Genomic DNA, 23,852 nt, shown 5'->3' with positions numbered 1-23,852 from the left:
GAAAATTCAAGGAAGTGCAAGCTTTAGGTAACTTCTTCCCACCCACCAGCATCATAGCACAGAGGTATCTTGATCTAGATATTGGAATCTGCTTCAATTCCTAATGATAGATTTTTCTCTCATAAGTTTGCTCAGTCCCTTTCTGAATCCACATAACATTCAGGACCCATGGAATGTTGTGGTAAAGAATTCAACAATTAAACTGTGCACTGTATAAAGAACTATCTTAGGCTTGGACCTTTACACCAGTTTTTAAATGTGACTAAACTTTTCCTTATGTCACATGTACTTTGTACACTTGTACTACATTCTTCTCTCAATCTTTTTTTTCTTTTCTCCCCCAGGCTAAGGAATCTTGAAGGTACAATTCTTTGCTTTTACTTATCCTTGACTTCCTCCAACCTGTTCCACAGGAACACCATAGATTTATATAATGGCAAAATTAGGGTCCTCATTCTTCATTCTAACACTTTTATAAAAGTATTATGACCTTTAATTCTTGCTCCTAATTGGAAACACACAGTTCATAGTTAAAGATTATGTATCAGAATATAATTTTCTTTTTCTCCCCAAATCTTTCCATGTCACTTTACATTTACATGAATGGGAATTTCAAGTACCACTATATTTTTGTCACTCTGTCTCAGAAGGTTTTTCTGCTTTTCTTGGTTTGTGAGTTCAGGTCTACGTTTATTCTGAATGAGTTTTAGCAGCTGCAGGCATTCCTATTCTGTTATTCACTTTTCTTTCCTGATCACTTGATATTAAATAAAAACATGTTCAAAACTAAATATGTAACATGTACATAACTTGTACAACTAGCACATATAGGAAAAATACATAGACATCTGCAGTACTTTCTGTTAGCCAAAATCGTATTTTGATCCGAGAACTTTCTACTTGTTATGCTACCAGATGCTACTCTTTTGTTCAGATATGAAATAAAGGAATATCTGTTTTGTTTCAACTTCACCTATTGCGCATTACAAAGTAATTGAATGACCTTTTTAAATTTCTAATCAACAAAGTTCCTTCACAGTGAATAAAGGAGAAATAGTGTTATACCAAAATATCTTTCCATTAGTACTTCCCAGAGGCTCACACTGTCTTCTCTAAATTGATAACTACTCAGACACTGTATTACATCAAAACTGATAACAAGAAAAGGTTCACCAAAGATACTTTAACTGCAAACTATCCTGAAATGTGTTTAGTGGGGTTTTTTTGGTCTGCTCTCCAACAGTAGTACTTCTGTGCACCTTTTCTCCAATTTGGCATTTTAATAATAAATCACCACAGCTATTAATATTTCCTCTGTGTTCAGTCTCTGAAGTAATGTGATATAACAGAAAGTAATAACAGAGTTAAGATAACTAAGTATATCTAAAGTATACTAGGACAAAATGACATCTAAACATGTCCTTTTAGTCTGTAGGAAAAAAACATCATCACATCAAAACTAGAAATAAACCTCTTATAATGAATCTCTGTTTTAAAATATGACTTAATCTGCAGGTTGAAAGATAATCACACGGGAAGATAATGTGAGCTTTGTATGAATCACTACTAATCAGCTATCCTCAAAAAGGAAAGTATCTTTGATTGAAATGCTATATTAAAAAGTATAGAAAATATGTACCTTAGTTCTTTTTAAAGTATCAGATGTAAGTTTATAAACTATATTTTAATTACTGTTGATGAGCAACTGGCATGATATAGGTTTTCCTGTTCATTACTCACAGTTGCATACTAGCTTGCCAGTTAAATCTTTGTCAATATTCTCATTTCTAAATGCTTTGAGTGTGCTCGGTGCTTATTTTCTGCTAGGAAAAAGGCATAAAACACAAGTTCAAATGCTTACTGGGTTTATGAAAAAGAATATTGTAAGAAGGATTGCTTTGACAGTTTGATTAGATTAATACAATCCTTCAGCTTGCTCAACATACGTCACTCTTCAAAATGCAGGTATTGCAACTTCCTTAGTGGATGCTAATGCATTTAAATTGAAAAGCACTGGTATCACATCTTTCCAATGCAAATTTCCATGGAAAATAAATTGAAATACACTGAATGGCATATGACAATGGCATTTATAAACACAGTCCTCTCACCAAAGAATGTTAAAAAGAAATGAAGCACAACTACCTGTACGTTTTCTCATGAAGTTGCAACCATATTTTAAAAATGTACATGGAATTTGTAACTAGTTTACGTATATGGAAAACTACATGACAATTTTTGGAAATGTTGAGCTATACAGGAAAAAAATTACTAAAACACAAATTGTAAAATTTGCAAAATAGCCAGCATCAGTTTATGGAAAGCAGGTCCTGCTTGACTAACCAGAGCTCTTTCTATGACAAGGTGACCTGCTGTGTGAGGTTCTAATTTATGGTTGCAAAAATAAATGATGAATTTTATTGTGTATTTTATCACATAATCATGATACAGCAATGTCATCAAATCTAGATATATGTGAACTTCTGTTAACCAAGCACAAATAGTCTGAAATTACTATTGTAAAATGTGCACAGCTTTTCCATTTTTTTCAGCAGATGTTGAAGATGCACTGAGTAACATTAGACACTAAGAACCACTTGATAGACTGCACTGATCTCCATATAATAACAAAATGCACTACTGGAGTTGACATAATGTCTAATTAATCCAGGATTATATGAGATGGATCGAATAGGGTTATCTGAAAGCTTATGTCAGCATTCACATTAGCAAAAATAACTGAAGGCAATAGGAGATGACGGGAAGATCAGAGCAGGCTGGGCTGAGGTTCCTACAGGATGTTGCCTATTAACACCTGTAAGTACAAACCTCATAATGAGCAGCATGGCTGTTAGTACCACATTGTCCAAAAAAGCCAGAAGTTCTCATTTCCATGGCCGTAAAAAATACATCTTTAAAACAAAAACTTAATGGTACTAGAGAGAGAAAACTTTTTTAATTTCAAAAAAACAAGGAAGATACGAAAGTTGCAATTGGAGCACTTGGAAGTAAAGGTGGGAAGGTTGGTGAATTGTCAGTGCTGCTTAAAACAGTGGAGAAATAAAAGCTAGCCTGTGTGAAATTAAAGCATTGTGAACCCCTGCAAATGGAATGAAAAGATATCACAGTAATCAACTAAATACAAGTGTGCTTTATTATTCTGCTAAAGTGGGCTGAAGTATCCTTATTGTAACAATATTCAACATTTAAAAATAATAGTAGCTAAATTCAGTATACAGCCCACTATAAAAATTAGAGAAAAGGATATTGTTCAACTTCACAAACTACCAGTTCAACCAGAGGCACTTAAAAGAAGAAGAAAAAAAAAAGAGTATGACTTTTTAAGTTCATTTCATAAGTTACCTTCAAATGAAGTTCCCAAAGGCGTTTTTTGCAACCTCTGTCAGCATACCTAAATGACAAACTTGTGCCATTTGCAATGCACAATTCAACTTCTATCTGACTGCATGAACTTGGTATTTCTCAAACATCAGGGTTAATACAAACTAAGAAGTATTAGCTTATACAGTTTACATATAAGGTAGTTATATAAGAAGTTATATAGCTTACATAGTTTATAAGCTATACAACTACTACAATTAACTTTTTTATTAAATAAAAATCAAGTCCTACTTTTCCCTCCCCACTGCGGGAAAATACAGTTCCAGAATTTAACCCACATACCTCTAGCTTGAAATGAAATTTATCTTCCTTCAATTACCACCAGTCACAGCTTTCAAAATCTACAACAGCAGATGTGGAGTGACCATCTCTGAAAGACGTTTCCCACAACAGCTATTTTCAGTTTGCAAACTCTTTCATTGTTTACAAAGTCATGACAGTATTGCAGCAGAGTAATGATGTTCAAGATGTGATTCAGACATTATACTTAGTCTTGAGTGAGTGTTTTAGAGAAATTTGAATTTTAGCTTCCTTGAAAGATATCATTACCCTATGGAACATTATTGAAGACAACTGAGTTAGTGAAATTAATCTTACTCACTGACTCCCATGTCCAAGTTTGTTAAATGGTTTCTTGCACATACAGTGAAAGTGGATTAGGGTGCAGCCAAAAAGGTTGAATAAAGAAATGAATGTTCATTCACAGACATATATTTTCAAAAAGGTAAATAGACTAGGCAAAATTTAAAACAAAACAAAAGATGGAAGCATCAAATTAATTCACTAATTTAAAATATGCAGTTATTATTAGTAATAACTGATTTGTATACTTAATCAGAATAACCAGTATAGTAACTATATATTTCACTATATATTTTCACTATATACTCCCACAGAAAATACTCTGTTCAGAGGTCTGAATAATCAGGACAACTTTATTTCTGAACTAGTGCCCAAGTGAAGATTTCTACGCTGAAGGTTTTTGTTGTGTAGAAATGAATCTTAACAGCTAAAGGTGACAAAGATTTAGTGGAATAACACTTACTAAAGACAGCCCAGAGGACTGCTGAAATCAGATTTAATTTGAAAACCACTGTCCATTTCTGATGCCACATTAGGCATCACTTTAGAACTCCTTCATATTCATCTACATACTTCAGCATAAGTAGCATTATTTCAGTTTCACACTACAAAAATATTAATTCCGACTAAGCACAGAACAGCCAAAATTTATCAGGTTTATATATTCTTTGAAATAGTTGGAGTTTTTTGATCAGTAGTTCCTGAACTACTGCTGGGAGACTAGAAACTAAATTGGGATAACCACATGAATACTTACACAGAAAAATGCCAAGAAAATGAAGCAACTGAATGATGGAACATCTGAGTAATGACAGAAGAAGAAAATTACATATTCTATCTGATTTAAAGGGATTCATATTATTTGTATTAGATGAAAATTCAAAAAAAAAAAAAGAGAACTGGGCTTTTTGAAATTCTGTGAGGGGAAAGTACAGTACAGATTGTCTGGGAAATGTAAGAGAAAAATATGTTGAACAAAAAAATCCTATGCAGAATCTACTAGAAAAAGTTATGAAATAAGAGAAGCAAGAGCTCTATTGAGGAAAAGAGGAATTCTTGGTATCAGTAATTGTCATCAGCTATCTCAGGAGAACTGTCATACAGACATTCTGAAATGTGTATCTTAACTAAGGAAGACAGGTCAGGGAAAAAAAGTAGATATGCAAATCATCAGCATAAGCTGACAGTGAAGTTGTAAGAAAGTCTCAGATCACCCATGAATAGGATGGAGGAGGAAGAGTGAAAAAGAACCAAGAACCCCTGTGAGACTGGAAGAAAGGGCAGAATAGCTCTCAAAACAGACAGTCAAGGACAATGCAAGTGGCAGAGCAAAGCACAAGACTGTCATGTATCAGGAATACCAGAAAGGCCAGAATATTAAAGACGTAGTGATCATTACTAGGAGCTAAAGGACTGGAGAGACAAAAGAAGATACGATTTTTAATATTTCATGTAGTTGTAATGATGTTGTACATTCCAGAAACAAACAGTAATTATACTAATTTCATACACCCTCCACAAGGGCCTATGCTGCTATAAATAAGCTATTTTTACTGGATTTTACTGGATTTGTCAAATATTTGTTGGTCCTTTTTTTCCCCTGCTCTCCCAAGGTTGTGTTTGCATTTAGGTATTATGTCTTACGCAGTAGCAAAGAGTTAATGTTCAATAGATTTTCTGTGCAGGCTGTATTAGCTTGAGATGTCTTAATAAATATGAAACATGGAACCAGAGAACTGTACAACATGTTAGGACTTTTGTACATTTGTTCAGGTTTTAACAACAAGAAGACATCAGAACAAAAAGGGAAAAGTCAAATGGCAATCATGGTTTAGTTGTTAGTGCTCACTTCTATGAACAACAATAACTGACACAACTAACTGGAGCTTCAGAAAAGAAAACTAAGTAGATTTAAAATACTAAACAACTTGAAATTGTAGTGTAGTCTTAATTGTAATGTAGTCTTAAAACATCACTGAAGCTCAATGAGGAAGGGCTCTATGGGAGGAAGGAGCATAAAATTAAAAGAGCCTATGGATGTAAGAAAGGTTATTTCCCTTTTTATCTTCTTGTATAGCAACACAATTCTCTTTCAGACTTTGGTCTTTGAGAACAATATTAATTTTAATAAAGCCTCCTTCTAGAAACACTGGCTACTTCAAAGTAGCCAAGGAGCAAAACAAACTGTTTTCTAGACTGTTTCTAACGTCCTACAAGTATCCTATATTCATTCATCAAGATCCTGATCAATAAAGCACTTGAGTACATGCTTAAATAACAAAATTCATGAGTTGTTCTATTGAAGTCAATGAGATTAGTCCCATTCTTTAAGATAAGCTAAGCATAAGAGAAAGTACTTTCTCTCTGCATTCACAATCAGCTTTCATTTAGCCACAGAAAAATTAACATCTATTTCAACAGTACTAGAAGTTGTCTAAAGAACTTGAACCCAGAAAAACCTACAGGCTTCCCTATGCATACCGCTGAGTTTTGATTTTCTGGTTTTTGCATGTCTAAATACCTTCCTCATAAAAAAAAGCATGGGTTCACATCTTTTTCCTTCTTTTATTTTCCACACTGAATCTTCCGTGATGTCAATGAATGCTACCAAAGAAAAATGGACAAAAATTAGCAATACGCAAACATATTTGCAATCCACACTTACATTAAAACAGTTGATCTAGTGGTCAAGAATTTCATATCATAAAAAGTCCTTTTAAATATTATGAAAGGAATTTTAATTCACTTTTTGCAAAAATGCAGAGAGCTTCCATTTTGAGATGAAGATTTTTAAATTTGAGTGCCTACCAGCATGCTGTGTACTTATTCTACAAAGGTAATGAAGATGGAGTTAATATGTTCAATGGAGCCTAAAAAGGCATTCAGCTGATGAGCCACTCTAAACCATAAACCTCATAAATCACTCTAAATCTCTCTCTAGGCTCCTGAGTTTATTTACTGGGTGAAGCTTAGATACCCAACACAGCAATGAACACAAACTTACATAAAGACACCTATCTTTTTGCATTTATATCTCAAACTGAACCCCACCTCTGCTGTTCACAGTAAGCCCACTGGCAGGAAGGACAGACTAGCAACTTTAGAGTCTTGGATCTGACAGACCTCTAAACACAGAAATTCCCATGTATTGGTGAGTAATATGCAAACCCATTTAAAGGCACGCATTTGTGCCAGTTAACAACTTCAACTGGTATGGGGAGTCATATTTAAGTATCTCATAGAGGCTGCTACTGTCAGTTTTATATCTGCCAGTGCCAGTGCTAGTGAAACTGAAGATCACAGTTGGGAAGCTGAATGTGCACACTGCTCTGTGCTAGAATGTGGTCCAGCAGAAAATCAGGACCCACTTAGTCTGCTTTCACTGAGAACTTGGGAACCCTGTCTCTCCACAAGAAACTACAAAATAAATAGGAAAAACTAACAAAATGGACTCAACAAAAGAGTACCAATCATATATATACACCATTGTAATTCTATAAATACCATCTGGCTTTTTTCTATTCTATGAGAAAACCTGTGAGTTGTATTCATATATAGACGTCAGTGAGAGTATTTTAAATTCTCACTGAAAAGCTGAACTATTGTTTAAAAAACTCGTTTTTTTCTCCTTTGTGCACGTAATTCTTAGGCATGTTAAAGACTGTACATAAAGTTTTATATGCATATATATGTGGTTAAAGCAGTGTGGTTCTTTTTTTGACTAACACTCTTACCTTCTTTTCTTTGAGTTTTCTATTATTTGAGATTGCACTTAACACAAGACAAACCATAAGAGGTCAGTGACTTCATTGCTGTACCACTGAAATACAACTGCCTGCCACAATAAATTCCTAATGAGCACAACCCTTGCCAATGGAAGGTTGCCCTGGCAACAAAGTTACCCCAGAAGGTAACTATCCATGTGGTAGAAGCTTATGGCAGTCAGCTGTCTGACAAAGATTCAAAAACTATAAAAACTTTTCAATTGCTCAAGTTCAACAGAAACTTGATGTACCAGGAGTGTATTGACACAAGAAAATACTGACTTGCTGAATACAAAGGGATTAAGAAACTTCCAAATGAATGCAGAGTTAGAACAAGGACATTATGTTAAAACAGGTACATCTTCAGATTGCCAGTCTTGCAATAAAAAGTTCTCTCACTTGTTCATGTCTTCCTATGGTTCCAAATAACTAAATTTTATTTAAACCATACTTTTACATTTACTTTTAAAGAGAACAATGTGAAAAGGTTTTCCTGAACTATAATGGAAGTTGGCAAGATCAAGGATGGGCTCAGTAGACAGTAGGATGGTGAATTCCAGCTCTGAAGGAGCTAAAAAAATTTCCAAGAGAAAACAAGAGGTGGCAGAATCAAAGGCAGACGCATGACCTGAATACAGCCTCCTGAGGACACTGATGCTTTTTAACCCAGGAGCTGGTTTCTCTTACAGTATATGAGAGGTAGTGACAAGAAGAGTCACTACCAAGACACACAGTATTTTTACCCTTATTTCCTAAGAAAATTAAACTTTCATGTTCGCATTTTACATCTGGCAGGAAAGGTTATATGCCACTATGTCTGTCTCCTCCACTCCAGAACATTTAACCTTCTGGCCAGTTTCAAATTGACAAATGCCTAGAAATCTGAAAGATGTGATCCAACCCACATGTTAGTAATTGGATATTAAATATTCATATGTCCAGACACTTCTCACAAGGCAACTAAGCCAGATTCTAAAATTAGGTTATTGTCAAATGAGAGAATTAAAAGGACAAAAAAGCAGAATAGAATCTGTGTTGTTCACTAAAATACTAAGTGGTCTTGAAAAATCTTAGTTTGGTAGAGATGCAAAATTATTCAGAGTAGCTTTTACTGGTAAAAAATAAACTTGGCTTCAAGAAGTTTCAGAAAGCTGTTGTGCTACTGAATAATAAAATGACAAATGAAATTCAATCTGGATATACACACAGAGGTAAAAACACTGCAAAGCATAAACATCTGATGTCATGCATAACATGAACCTCTAAGACAGTCAAGTTGGATTAACTATGAACAATTACCTGAATTATGCACTTTTCACAGAAGAAAAGACATGAAAAATTATAAATAAATAAATAAATAAATAGGAAACAAATCTCATTTATGAATCCATGGTATTATCACCTCCCGAAGAAGTTTCCATTTACTACACAACAGTAATAAGCACAAAAAGCACATGTAATGGCCTTTTTAAGTACAGATATTTTCAGCTTGCAAAAGGAGTGATTGCATACAGAGATAGAAAACAGTTTTGAGACAGTTGATGGGAAAAAGTGAATAAAGAATGATTTGACACAATTTCTCATCATCAAAGAAATAAGTGGAAGTGAATTCAAAAGAATCTTTTGTTAAATCAAAGAAGGAAAATTTCTTTTCACACTGCATAAAGAAATTGCAAAAAAATCACTGCCACAGGATGTTTTAAGCAGTATACTTTAAAACAATTAGATACATATTTAGTAATACTCAATAGCCATTTTTAAAAAATCACTATAAGAGATAAATATATAATGAAGCTTGCAAGTACAAGAAGATGGGAGGGTGTATGCCTTCCCCACTGTTTTTCTCTCACTCCAAATGTTTGTCTTTGTTCACTTAACCTAACCTGATTCAAGGATCTTGGTGGTCCAAAAAGACCAGACTGGAACAATGAGATGTCTCACACTCTAAATTCCTGGCCATGAAAAATTAAATTTGATTTCAGTACTTGTATTTTGAGTCTCTTGTCTCAGGTGGCTTAAGGCTTTGATTGAGACCAGAGTAGCAGTAACATCTTTCTTTTATAGATTCTACAGTGTCTGTTGAGAAATGTACTCCAGTTTCAACTTTAATTGATCTTTTTTTTTTTTAAATAAGAACTAAACACAAGACAACTCTACTGGAAAACACTTAAATCATTCTCATGTTGAGGGAATGAAATTCTCTGATTGAGTCTATGTGGAAAATAGAAACATAGGAAAAAACCATAGCTGCATTTTTGAACACTTCCTAAATTCCAATGACTTATGGCCAGACAAAAATCATTATTATGTGTAACTTTTTTCCCCTCTTCATCTTTTTTTTTTTTTTTTTCTGGGAGGGCAGGGTGAAGGAGGAGCAAGAGGTGGTAGTGTTACAATCTAGGTAACTAAAATTTTATTTTAATAATTCCCTGCACTTAGACATCTACTTTCCATTTGGATAAAGAGAAAACCTGTGCTTCTGCAGTTTTTCATGAGCTTAATAAGATTGCTGGATTCTCAGCACTTCTGGAAAATTGTACCAATATTATTTCTTAAAAGTTAACATTAGATGCCTACTTTTAAACAAAATACCCTTAATGAAAAGCTAATAATGAGCTACATAAATGATACCAACAAATATCATGTCTGTTACCATATTGGTCAACAAACCATATGAGGTCCAATATGAGATACATGAAAATAAAAATGAACACTAAGTCAAAGAAATGAAAAATACACTTCAGCCGTCCTTGAAGAAGGGAAGGATGTAAATGGTGATCAATTACATGTGATGATACATTTACATTTTCCAGAAAAAAATAGCATTTATTTTGGGCTAAGAAAGCATCAGTCTCCTCGATTAAGAAAAAAGAATAAATGTGAAGGAGGAAAAAAAATGTCTTTTTCTAGACCCACCTGCATGATTTCAGGAAGAAAGACAGAAGCCAACAGGCTCCACCAGCAACAGCTGCTCCCTACTGAAGTTTGTCTAAGGGATGCAGCCTGAGAAATGTACTAACTACCAAAGAAGAAAATCTTCTTAGGAAAGATGGCAAATAAGGACAAGCAATCATTCTGATCGAACACTAGGGCTGAAATCACAGCTCTCCTCTCTCATCCTCACTCCCTTGCACTGGCTGTGGTACTCATCAGCCTCCTCACTTCCCTAATGTGAAGAAAACTAACAGATACTGCCAGGGAGCTGAGGGGAACAGAAACTAGAAGAAAAATCTGTTTCAGCAGTGAGACAGTAAATCAACTCACCAATACTGTCACAATCAATCAGCGTTATTGTTTGCTTTTTTTCTGTGTCTTTTGTTAATCTTTGTAACTGTTTTGCATTTTACATGGCAGGATTTTATAAATTCTTTCATTTGCACTTAATTTTATGCAGTAAGCCTTAAAGTAATACTAAAGTTTTCCTCACACAAGAACAGGGCAATGCTGTAAAGTAGGACAGCAGGGCACTGTAAACAGTACAAAACATTGGTTTTGTATTTCCAATGAGTCTGAGTGCATTATTCATGCCAACTGCATCATCTACTTACTGGTGAGCTGGCACTACAGCAGTCAGCTAAATGGTACCAAACAAAAAGGCCTCCTGGCAGGTGAAAATATTAGGTTGTCCACTTCAACTCTAAATATTCACACAGCATATGACAGCACGTATTTAGAATTGGAAGCTAACATACATAGCTGCTACTTTATTTTCCTTTTCCGTTTTCATTTTTTCTGAGCAAGGTTTTAGCTATGAAACCTGTGCTGGTGTCTCTTCTGCGAATTATGTACTACTACTGTGGTGAGTTACACAGAGAAATCACTTCACATAAGACAGCACAAAAAGGTAATTTATATAAGAACGTCAGATCAGAAGGTAAACACTTTAATGAAAAATACATGCACTCCATTCTACATGAACAATAAATAAAATTAAGTATTTATATGTCTATGAAAATTCTCATCCTATTTACAACACCAGTGTAACACCTTGTTATCTTGCATCAGGATGATTGGATGGCATTGTTAGAGACTTCCTTCCAGCCGCAAACTGCCTACAAATCAAATGTAGTTTTGAACTCCATATTTAAGCAGTTCTAAACTCTGTTCTGTTCTGTTCTAAGTATTGGTATACAAGCACTGACACTCAAGTCCTGTATTGCCGTTTCTAGTCAAGGATGAAGAACTGGAAATGGATGCCACCACTGTAATGGCATTGCTTCCTATCCCCCAACACAGGAGTACACAGCCATGTAAACATAGAGTATCTTGGAAGTGCCTGAAGGACAACGCACATTCTAAGAATTTAAATAAATGAAAATAAAAACTTTAATGGAAACTTCAATAAAATGTCTTAGTCTGAAGAAAGGATACTTTCTTATTTGATGGTAAGCACATAAAGTATTTATCTAGAGTAAGACAGCACAGATGCTGAGCATTGAGACATCTCCACCTTTTCTAATACAGTATGTTGAATCTTGAGTTAAAGTTAGAAGCCCACAAAAGTCTGTTTCAAATAGCAATCTTTAAAATAGTGTCAAAGCACCCTTCTGTCAAGGACCAAATATAAAACTAACTTGCATTTTGTAAGTCCACAGAAATATGTTAAACACTTATATATCCTGAATAATTCAGTCATCATGCTACTTCATTTTACCAATCCTTTGTGCCAAAAAAGATGATAACATATATGATAAAAAGGCAAGATACAATAAAAGATAAAACTCAGGTCTTATGTTTCACTATTTTGGTTTGCGGACATGAACATCATATAAATCAGTTTCAGTTCTATGAATTTAAATTTTAAATGTCTTGGTTATAACTTAACAAGCAATTTCCATTTTGAAAGAATTTACAAGGTATTTACTGCATTTATATAAAAACAAAATCCACAAAAAACAAAGCCTGAAACAAGTGAAGAAGTGGGATAATTCACTCATTAAAATGCAATTCAGGTTAAAGAATAAATCAAACTAAATACTTACGGTTAAGAAGCTTTCTCAACATATCCTTCATAAGCAAAATGCATAATGTCTTTCATGTCTACTTTTTCTACTTTACACAGTTCTTCAGATAAAGTGATGTATTTTAGTGGATTTCATAGATACAGTTACTGAATGATAGAGTACTTACTGAAGTGAGGATTTGGGAACCTTTCCAAATTTCTCTTCCCCTCAACTCTAACTAGCTCAAGTGCAGGTATTTTGGGTATGTTCAATGATTTACTCCACACACCCTAACAAATGACTGATGAATCCTAAATTAAACTAGACAGAGAATATGAGTCCAGCTAGAGTATTCTTACTACCATACCATACATTCTGCCACAGAGGTGGACATCATTAAAGTGTCCAATTTTATTCCCACCAAAGTCAATGGAAGAACAGTGACAAATATTGAGAGCCAGAACGCAGTTCTTACACCTCCAGCCAACAGCGGCTCCGTCACACTAGGAAATACACAACAGCAGACTATTTAAGAGTGCTGTTATTCCCCTGAAAGCCCTCTGTTGCAGTCCATGAGAAACTGGGGCCTGCTGTGAGAATCACCAATCTAGAATTTAAGCTGGAAACAGCACAGTATTTATTTGTCCAATGCAACAGAGGAAAACAAGCAGCTCGGCGAAATAAGGCACGGTTTCAGCTTTAACGGGGAGAGAGGAAGACACAAGAGAGAAAAATTTTATTTTCTGTGAAAACATCAGCAGCAGATCCTCTCTTTCAAGAGGTGCCACTGTTCTCTACTCGTTGGATTTCTGCAGGAAACGGAACCAGAATGCACTCCTGGTGCAGACATGAAGGGATCTGACAGTTCCACCTGCCTTCCTATTCCTTCCACATGAAGGGATCTGACTGTCCCACCCATCCTGAACCCTCCTCTGATGCTGCTCCTATGCCATTCCCACATCATGACACACACTGAGACTAGAGATGACTGTAAACAAGGCCTTCAAAATGCCCCATCCCTTCCCAAGAGCCACAAGGTAGGTAGTGTCTGACCAAAAGCACCACAACAAGAGTGTAGGGATGAATGCCTGTAGTCCCTGCTGATGTTACATTACAACATGGTTAGTTCACCTTTCTGAACTTAAAGTGCAGGTAAAGCTATTTCTGTTTACAGCAGTTCAAGATTATTGGGAGGTAAAAGCCAGTACAGGCACATCCTAAGTACCACTGAAACAGAAGACGGAAAAACTGTGTAAATCTAAGCAGAACTCCCACGTTTCCTTAATTTACTGCTTTAGGACACATGAGGTAGCAAAAGCAAGCCTGATAACAGGATCATCAGCTTTTGAGTACATGGAGAAAAGCACTTAAGCATCTATCCAGCCCTTACAATTATTAGTAGGATTGTTCCTCCCATCTGTATCTGGAAAGCTAATTATATTTCTTGCCTTTACTCATTTTACACCGCTCTTTCAAATCCAATATCACAGGTCCATCCATAGCTAAACCCTCTGAAAAACTTCTTTAACAATATATCTCTAAATGAGAGACAAATTTTGGCCTATAGCAGGCTTTATGTTAAAAATACGAAACAGACAATACAACCAACTGAACAAACTCCGTCTCTGAAGTGTTTTCCATTCGGAAAGCAGCACTGCTAATACAGTTCTAAACAATTAAGTTAGAAATCACATGCAACAGAATGGCTTCATGAAAAGTTGGGTAAAAATCTGTAACGTTATTGCTTAACACTTTAGCAAAAACTTTGCACAAACTTTATTGGCTCTTGCAGATTCACTGCATTTATTATCCATAGTAAGAGGGTGAAAAGATGCATAGGTTGATAATCAGTGTAGCATAAGCACAACTGAAATCTGATTAGCAAGGAATTGTTGAGGTTGTTTCAGAAAAAGTGTTGGCAATAGAGGTGACTACATTAAGATATCTTTACTGGATTGAAATAGACTAGACAAGATATGCATACAGAACAAACTACTAAATAATGAAACCTAGAACACAGTACAGATTTCCTGCACCTACTGAGTCAAAACACAGAATTATTCCTTAAGCTTGTTTAATATACAAAAATAGTCCCTACTCTGGGCATAGGAATTTCATTTAGGTATTTAGATATAAGAAACCTTGATTTAAAATATACAGTTGGAAATTGCATGCAAAGACTTAAGTATTAAGTTTTTAAATACTACTTTAAATACATCAGAATTTTTTAGAAATTAGAATTAAATAATCAGAAACTTATTATGGATAAATATCCCAGTGAAGTGTAACTTGAGAAGTACCTATGGACTAGCAATGAGAAAGGGTTCCTTTCAGCATGGCAATAATTCAAGAAATTAACCCCAGACTTGGTTTTCAAAGGAAATTTCTCAACATTATCATAGAATCATAGCTCAGACATGAGCACAAATTGGAATTCTGGCAAAACCATATATTTTTGGGGCACACATGGGTGGTTAATTGGATTAAGGAGGCATTCTTACACTATTTTATTGCATTCATAACACTAATGATCAGGTACCAAGTGCAGTGCTAGAGTTAGCATGGTAAAAAACCTCCAGGAGTTAGAAATACTACAGCAACAGCAACAAAAATTATTCAAAAGGAGATAAATTAGTTACAGTAAAACACTTAAATAGCTCAATCTTACAAATTATCAGGAAGGTCTTACAAAGAATAAATATTTTACACTGGAATAACTCACCAGGTAGTAACAGATATCACAATGAGTAACAGATATTATAATGAAACAAAGGAGGCAAAAGAACCTCAGATGGAAACAATAGCCATGTTCAATTCAGAAATTTGTCAAAGATAAGCAACCAAATAAACTCTGCAAGGATACCACCTCTTAGATTAACAGTAGAACTGTTAATTCCTCATTTCTCAACATGTTCTTATCAGAGTTGGATACCATCAGACTTCACTGAAATAGTTTACTGGACCCATTAAATGAAGAGCAAGCAGTTCCTCACCCTCTGTTACAGGTCTGGATAGATGGTTTAAGTAGACATTCTGGCATTAAAGTGTATGAAACTAACTGAAAATTTCTACATAATGAGTAGATATAAAGACAATGATATTTAAAGATATCACGTCTCTTTACAAGGCATAAATTATGAGTTAGTCTCATATTTACTGACTAATCCAGTTGAAAATGCTTACGGAATTTAAAGTATTACTTTTCCCTCTCCCATTGACTTCAACAACAAAGTTGGTAGATAAGAATATATAGTTTAAACATACAGTAAAAAATTGCAACCAGAAGCTACTGGAACATCAAGTAATAGAACTAAGAATGGGTAAACCACTTTTCTCAAATATCAATTCTTTCTCTTGACATTAGGAAAATAAATTATTGAGGAAAAATAATTACCGCAACAAGAGGTCAGCAACATAAAGAGTTTTATCTGGACAAACAGTAAGACAGAAGACATGACAAAGGACGAATATTGAGAACTGAAGACTGAAAGCTAATATTGGATAGAGTAGTTAAGCAGATGGACAATAAGAAGCCTGGAACTCAGAATCGATGGAGGGCATTGATTAAGCACAATTGAATGTTCCGCTTCTCTGAAGAGACAGAAGGGAATATTGATATCAACTTCAAGTGAGTGTTCATTTTAGTACTATAAACTATCATGACATCAAGTGCTTGGCTTTGAAGGGCAAGAAAACTGAAGACATTAAATGTTTCTAAGTAGTGGTGATCAGTGAAGGTTTTCTCTCTTATTATGGTAATTCTCAGATGACACTAAAGCAAAAGGTTCAAGAAAAACCACTCACAAAGATACTGGCATGTCCAAAACACATTACCAGAGTTATGGAGGTTTAAAAAAGTACTTACTTGGTATGTGTCCCATAACCTGATGGTACACCGTAAAGGGACTTCTCTCATCAGCAAGTTATTCATCCAACGGAAAGCAAATTGCAAGTATTTCACCTCATGCTGATCCAAGTGCCTGTGAACTTGTTCTGAAGACAGAATAAAGAGGTATTTTACTGCAACTTTTCTGAAGTCTTGAAGTATCAAGCACATTGTCTAAAACAATAAAATACTCCTCCAATCTCATGGAAACAACTTGTGGTAGTGCATGCAAATTCTCATAACCAAATGAGAACACTGAATATACAAATTAGTTAAACATTACACTGGATTGATTTTTCTGCCACTAGATGGATTAAATAACTGGTCCGAGTTGCACTATCTGAAGAAAACATTAAGATCAGAGCTTTATAATATACCACAAAAACATACAAAATTATAATGTGAAATTATTAGGTACATATATCCTCATTATTTTCTTAGGTTACAAATTATTTGGGGCAAGAAACATAGCTTCCAAATAACATAATGGCCTCCAAAAATAAAGTGTTGGCAATCTAAAAGAAAAATTAAAAAAAAAACAAACCCCCCCCAAAAAAAAAATTTAAAAAAAGAAACAAACATTATTAAATTAAGAAGGCAAAGAAATATAAGGAAAGGACATACAAAGGTTGCATTCATTTGAGAAAAAAATGAGACTAATGTGTAGGAAATACAGTTGAGAAAGCTTTACTAATTTGCAGCTTAAATAATTTCTTAGTATTATAAATAAATGCAAATAAAACCAGTACAAATCAACGGTTTCTACACTCATACCCACACGCACTGTGTTTATTGTAGAACATTATACTATTTGAAAGCTGTGATAGTCACTTGCAAGGTTATTGCTAGAGCTAATAGAACTAATCTACTACACAGCTTGTCTATATTGAGCAGAATTTTCTCCAAAAAGGATCACAGACATTCTGTTAGCAGGCTTTAGTTAACAGGCTCAGATATGGTATTAGCACGGTGTAGATGACAAACACTGCAGAAATGCCAATGTCTTATTTTGGACAAATTTATGACAAAAAGTCTTTATTAAAGCCTAAATAAGACATTCCTACTGTCTTTCCATATACAAATATATTCTTTGGAGATTTTTGCTGCCCAGATCACCCCTTCATCCACACTCACAGAGATGTATTATCAGCTAAAACAATGAGTAAATGCTCATCTTACAAACTTTACATACCTAATAAATATCTAAAAATACACTAAACCACTAAATTAATTAAAAGGATAATCCCAAGAGTATGGCAGCACTATTACAGGAAACGTTACCTACAAATTAAGGTAACAGAAGTTAAGTGATACTAAATTATAATAAAGACTGAAGCTGCTCCATTATTTTTTCCCCTCAAGATGTATTTTTTGGCTATATGAAAGCGTCAGCCAATATAAAACAGTTGTTTCAATATGGAAGCTGGAAGTAGAGATCTTTAAGGTTTTAAAAACAATTACAAATAAGGGTTTTTTTAAAAAATAAGACATCACAACACATTACTCCAAAGGTCCACTTATCACATCTTGTCTCCAATGATAGCTGAAAACAAATATCAATGAAAATGTATTAAGCACTGGTATTTCTCCATAGCACTTGTCAGCCTCCATTTATCTGTGGCTAAAGCAGTCTTCAGCAGACCTGGTATCTATGTTCTTAAAGTCATACTCTTCCACAATATAAATATAAACAAATATAGACAAATTCTTAAATTGTGAGGCCCAGAACTGCACACTGTGCTCAAGGTGATGCTGCACCAACACTGAATGCAGTGGGGTAAACAACTCTTTTGACCAGCTGGTAATGCTGTGTTTGATGCATCCAGGATGGGATTTGCCCTCCTGGCCAGGACACACCAGATCCCTTTCCTCAGGGCTGTTCTCCAGCCACTCTTCTCCCAGTCTATACCTGTGCTCAGAATTACTGTATCATGGGCGTAAACTTGTCATTTGTTCTTGTTAAATTTTCAAATCTTAAATAAATCATTGATGACTGCCCAGTGCTCCAATCTAACAAGATCCCTCTGGCAAGGCATCTTGTCCCTCAAGAGTAACCAGTACCTCCCAGTATAGCATCATCTGCAGACTTGGTAATGGTGCATTCAACTCCTGCATTGGAACACTGATAAAAATATTGAACAGAGTCAGCCTTAGAATTGAACCTTGAAGGACATCACTGGTGAACGTTCACCTTCCAGATGTAGCCTCACTCACTACAACCCTTTGAGCCTTGTCCTCTGCCAGTTCTCCGCCCACTGCACCATTATTAGATCACTTATTCATGCCAAATGCTGAACTACTATTGTGTGTCTGCCTTTGCTTTAGAAAAATTTAGCTGCAAGTTAAATATACTGAAGTGAGATACTAGGTTAAATTTATTATTTGACTGTCACATTTAGGTACCTAAATTGCAGGCTACTATGTACAATCTAGTACATCAAGCAGGATGCAAAAAAAAGGTCAGTTTTATTTCTAAGCAAAGTTACTAACTCACAAAATTTTTGTTCTTCACACAGCAGAAACAATTTTCATTTGGTTGCTTGTAGCCATTAAAAGTAAGTAATGAAGAACAATAAATTGTGCCAGTTGTGATATTTCAACTATGGTAGTTAACGGGCATAATGAATTTCTTGAAAGTTGCTTTCTAGCCTAAACAAGTTGAAAAATGGATTACTAAACTCTGTGCTTTATACCTAATTGATGCAAGACTGGAATAGAAGATGCATTGAGTAAAGAAGCTAATTCTTCCTACTTTGTAAGTAATTGTAAGTAGAGGCTAATTTGCTGATAAAGGTAATTTGGACCAGCATAATCTAAATCTAAATTTTCCATTTCAATGAAAAGAAGTATGTATGTGCAATGAACAAGAAGATACATAATTACTGTCAGCTTTAAGACTTCAAGTATTTTATAAAAACTACTTCTACTGCAGTTTCTGATAGCAAAATTATTTTACAGTTAAAAAATCAATTCTTTAATCAAAATTTAAAAGAAATAAGAATTACATTTGGTAAGTTTCCCAACATTTTACATAAATCTACCCATAAAGTTTGGGTGAAGGAAGTCTTCTGATTAAAGAATAAAATACATTATAGAGATGCATTCCAAAGTAGTATACTGTCAAAAATAGGTAACTTGTAGACAAAAAACATTTATAACTATTCATATTTTTATTAAATACACTTATTGGTACATTATTTTCAATGATCACAGCCACCTTAAACAGATGCTTCTCATGCTAGATGGGTCCATACACATATTTATTCTTCATGTTCAACGTCAGTGTCTCATGCTGTTTCACTGATTTCAAAATTAAAATCTATATGATTATGAGAATTATGAACTAAACAGTTAAGGACAGAAACAACCTGTACTAAAGCATGACTCTGCTGTCCTGACAGAAGGATGCTGTTAGAACAAGCCCCTAAGCAAGCTTACACATAAGCAAAGAGGAATCGCAAAATAATGTAAGATTATGCGTGAACTGCCAAATTACTGTAGCACAGCATGGTATCACCACATCCATCTGTACAATTCATCACTTCAGAACATTAGCCTTTTGGTGTTCACCTTTACTCAAAGATTCCTATCAATCCTAGTAATCGTTTCTGATGTTTGACCTAGTTTTGAAATTTTGACTATTACTTAGTTTATTTTTTAGTCATATTTCATACCCTGAGCACTTCGTTTTTAACTCTATTTTTTCAATACTTTACATTTGTCATAAAATAAAAATATATAAAAGAACATAAAAATTGAATAAATATAAAATAAGTAAATATAAATAGTAACTATAAAAAGCACTAGGTGTTAAAAATTATCTGAAATGAAGGTAAGCTAACAATCTGTCATAAAGAGGCGTTTTAGTTCAACAAAACAAAGAAAATGAGTATTTCTCATGAAAAGCCACACAATTTTTCTTAAAAAGTGCAAGAGTAACTGCTCTGATACCAAAGCAAAAAGAAAGTAAAATAATGAGCCAATCTTTGCCACAGGAGCTTATTGGCATTGCCATTTGCATGCACAATGATTTTTGTGCATCGATCTTTAACCTATGAAAACATGCTGTAGAAACACGCTAGCACTCCTGTTTTCCATGGAATCATGTAATCATTTAGGCTGGAAAAGACCTGTAAGATCTTGATACTAAACCATTAACTTAACACTAAAGCCCACCACTAAACCATGTTCCTAAATGCCACATCTACACATCTTTTAAATATCTCCAGCGATGGTGACTCAACCACTTCCCTGGGCAGCCTGTTCCAGTCCTTGATAATCCTTCTGGTGAAGAAATGTTTCCTGATCTCCAACCTAAACTTCTCCTAACACAACATCCTCTTGTCATTTCCTCTCATCCTGTCACTTGTTATTTGGGAGAACTCACCAACTCCCACCTGGCTACAACCTCCTTTCAGGCAGTTGTAGAAAACAATAATGTCTCCCCTGGCCCTCTTTTCCAGGCTAAACACTCCCAGCTCCCTCAGCCACTCCTCATCAAACTTATGCTCCAGACCCTTCACCAGCTCCACTGCCCTTCTCTGGATGTACTCCAGCACCTCAATGTCTTTCTTGTTGTGAGGGGCCCAGAGCTGAACGCCTCACCAGTGCCAGACAATCACTACCCTGGTCCTGCTGGCCACACTGTTTCTGATACGAGCCAGGATTACACTGGCCTTCTTGGCCACCTGGACACACACAGGTTGATGTTCATCCAGCTGTTGACCAGCACCCCCCGGCCCTTTTCTGCCATGCAGTTTCAGCCATTCTGCCCCATGCTGCAGGGCAGTCTGGGGTTGTTGTGACCGAAGCGCAGGACCTGGCATTTGGCCTTGTTGAACCTCACACAACTGGCCTTGACCCATTGATCCAGCCTGTCCAGATCCCTCTCCGGAGTCTTCCTCCAGCAGATCAACACTCCCACCTGACTTGGTGCAAACTGACTGAGGGTGCACTCCATCCCTATGTTACAGTTCCCACATACAGAACCTTGCTGTCCAAAAGAAAGAACCTTGTCACCAGTCAATGGCTGCCTTCCTTTTTAGTACTCTTATCCATTGAAAGCTAATTTTTAAGCTAATTCTCTCTCCTTCTGAATAATTTCTACATTGTTCAAAGCCAGGATGTTTATGGGACACAAAGGTAAGAGTTTGAAGTAAAATCTCAACACCAGATGCTACCAGATGCAGATAAGGGCTTAAAACCCCCAATGTGAAATTCTGAACAAAAGTAATTCTGTCAAGACAACAGCTTAGCAATGAGTTATTAGTAGTTATGTATATTAACTTTTATTAATACATTAACTACAAAAGAAGTTCCAGCCGACTGAAGAAGACATTACAAAGATGTGCACCTCAAGACAAGATCTCATCATGATACATAGTTCCACTTTAAGTAATAGTAGAGATCCAAGTAAAATGTTTACATGCTGATTATATCTTGTTCCAGATTTAGTTTATTTTTATAACTGGTTAAAATTGTCCACTGTAAAAAACTACAATAAAAGCATTTTTTAAAACGCACTGAAAAGTCCTAGAAATGAAAATATGATCGGCAGAAACCCAGAAATATTACCAATTACATTCTTCTCATGGCCTACAATTTAAAGATAATGGTCTATTTGAATTTAGCTCACTAAACATACAACTCACAGCTATGACTGAGAAGCATCTTCATCATACACAAAATATATACTCTAATACTGAAAAGCCCAAGACACTGCTACCAAAGCAAAAGAAGAAAATACTAGAAGCAAAAGAAGAAATACCAGAGGAGGGAAGGGGGGAAGGAAAGGCCTAGTTGCCTCATGGAATCAAATGAAAGTAACAACTCTGTGGTATGTAACACCAAATGGAAGAAAATACTAGGAAAAACATTTAGTAGTAATCAAAAAAGACCTACCCTTCTAGCTCAAAGTTCAAAAAAAATCCTGGTTTCCAGATAGACTTCAAACTTAATATTTTGAGTAAAACGAACAACAGAGAAAAATATGTTTGATGAGACACTTCTACTTCTCTACTTCTCTACCCTGTTCTTCTAAATCATACCTGTGTGCATTCATAAAAGGGTTTATGCCTGACACTTTTTAAATTCCCCATCACGTGAAACGTCTTTTTTCTTCCCTTTTTTCTTTTTTTAATTTGCCATGAAACTAGTAAGTTTTGGCTTTTTAAAACTTAAAGTGCTTACAGCAGTCAGGAATTCACAAATTATTTTACAGTCAGTCTCAACTCTTGCTAAGATCTCTGAACTCTGTAATAGCATACAAATATAATCTCCACAGTAAAACATAAAAATATTATTTAAAAGATATATGAATTAATTATAATGCCCAGTGAACAGCACTTACAAGTGGATTAAAGTATAATACAGTAATTACAACCATAAAGTCAGATATAAAATAACTACTATTGAGCTAAATAAAATAGCTTTATTAAAATGTGAAAGAGCTTTACAGTGCAAATTAATTAAAACAATTATGAAATGCTTACAAGATTTTCAATCACTTTAGCACCAATCTGGCATATAAAGATGGACCAAGAAACAAGGTCCTTATTAATCACTCATTCTCAATAGCAGCAGTAAGGTCTAAATAAATTCTATGTCCATTTCCAATTCCAAATGCTTTCGCATGGCTGAGTATACCAGTTTTGCAACTCTTGCAATTAGAGCTTTTTTTTCCAGATACTTCAACACAATCCTAATTCAAAGTTATTGGTGTCAGTAAAATGTTTTACAATATAATTAAACATGAACATAATTTTGCACATACAATTATCCATTCTTTAACCATCAAACAAAAAATCATTAGCGTGATTGAATATGTAACAAAGATAGATCAAATGTCACAGTTTCATTATCACTTCATTGTATGAACACCCAAGATTCAAATTAAAAACCAAATTAATTAATCTATATCTATCACATATATTGAACAGATAACTTGTTCTGTGAGTTCTTATTAAACAACAGTAAACAGATTAATAAGAAAATGTATTAGTCTTGGTTGATATTTTGCCTTTTTGAGAGTCAGATTTTCTTAAAGAAAAAAGCAAAACCATTTTCTCTGCAGTTTAAAAAGTTCAATCAGCAGAGAAACTGAATGTCCTTCAGAAACTATGAAAGCATTAAAAATACTCATTAGGTATCTCTAAGTACTTTTTGGCTTAAGTCGTCATATGAAATTAAGTTCTGAGCAGAACTGCGAAACGTTTGTGTTGGAAGCATTGGACAGCTCTATGGGAATAGGCACCTTTATCTCCTGGGATTCCTGCT

At 34.9% G+C, this 23,852-nt stretch overlaps 1 protein-coding gene across 1 annotated transcript in view; it reads right to left on the bottom strand.

Annotated features, from left to right (window-relative positions):
* TBC1D22A (TBC1 domain family member 22A) overlaps positions 1 to 23,852 on the bottom strand; it is a 145,647-nt gene that overhangs the window by 51,968 nt on the left and 69,827 nt on the right. Inside the window, exon 11 of the mRNA XM_008642535.2 lies at positions 16,557 to 16,684. Coding sequence (XP_008640757.1) covers positions 16,557 to 16,684 — 128 coding nt within the window. The remainder of the gene's footprint in view (positions 1 to 16,556; positions 16,685 to 23,852) is intronic.

The sequence above is a fragment of the Corvus brachyrhynchos genome, unplaced genomic scaffold (genome assembly GCF_000691975.1).
Source record: "Corvus brachyrhynchos isolate BGI_N302 unplaced genomic scaffold, ASM69197v1 scaffold239, whole genome shotgun sequence".
Lineage (NCBI taxonomy): Eukaryota > Metazoa > Chordata > Aves > Passeriformes > Corvidae > Corvus > Corvus brachyrhynchos.
This window is presented reverse-complemented; position numbering and strand designations above follow the sequence as displayed.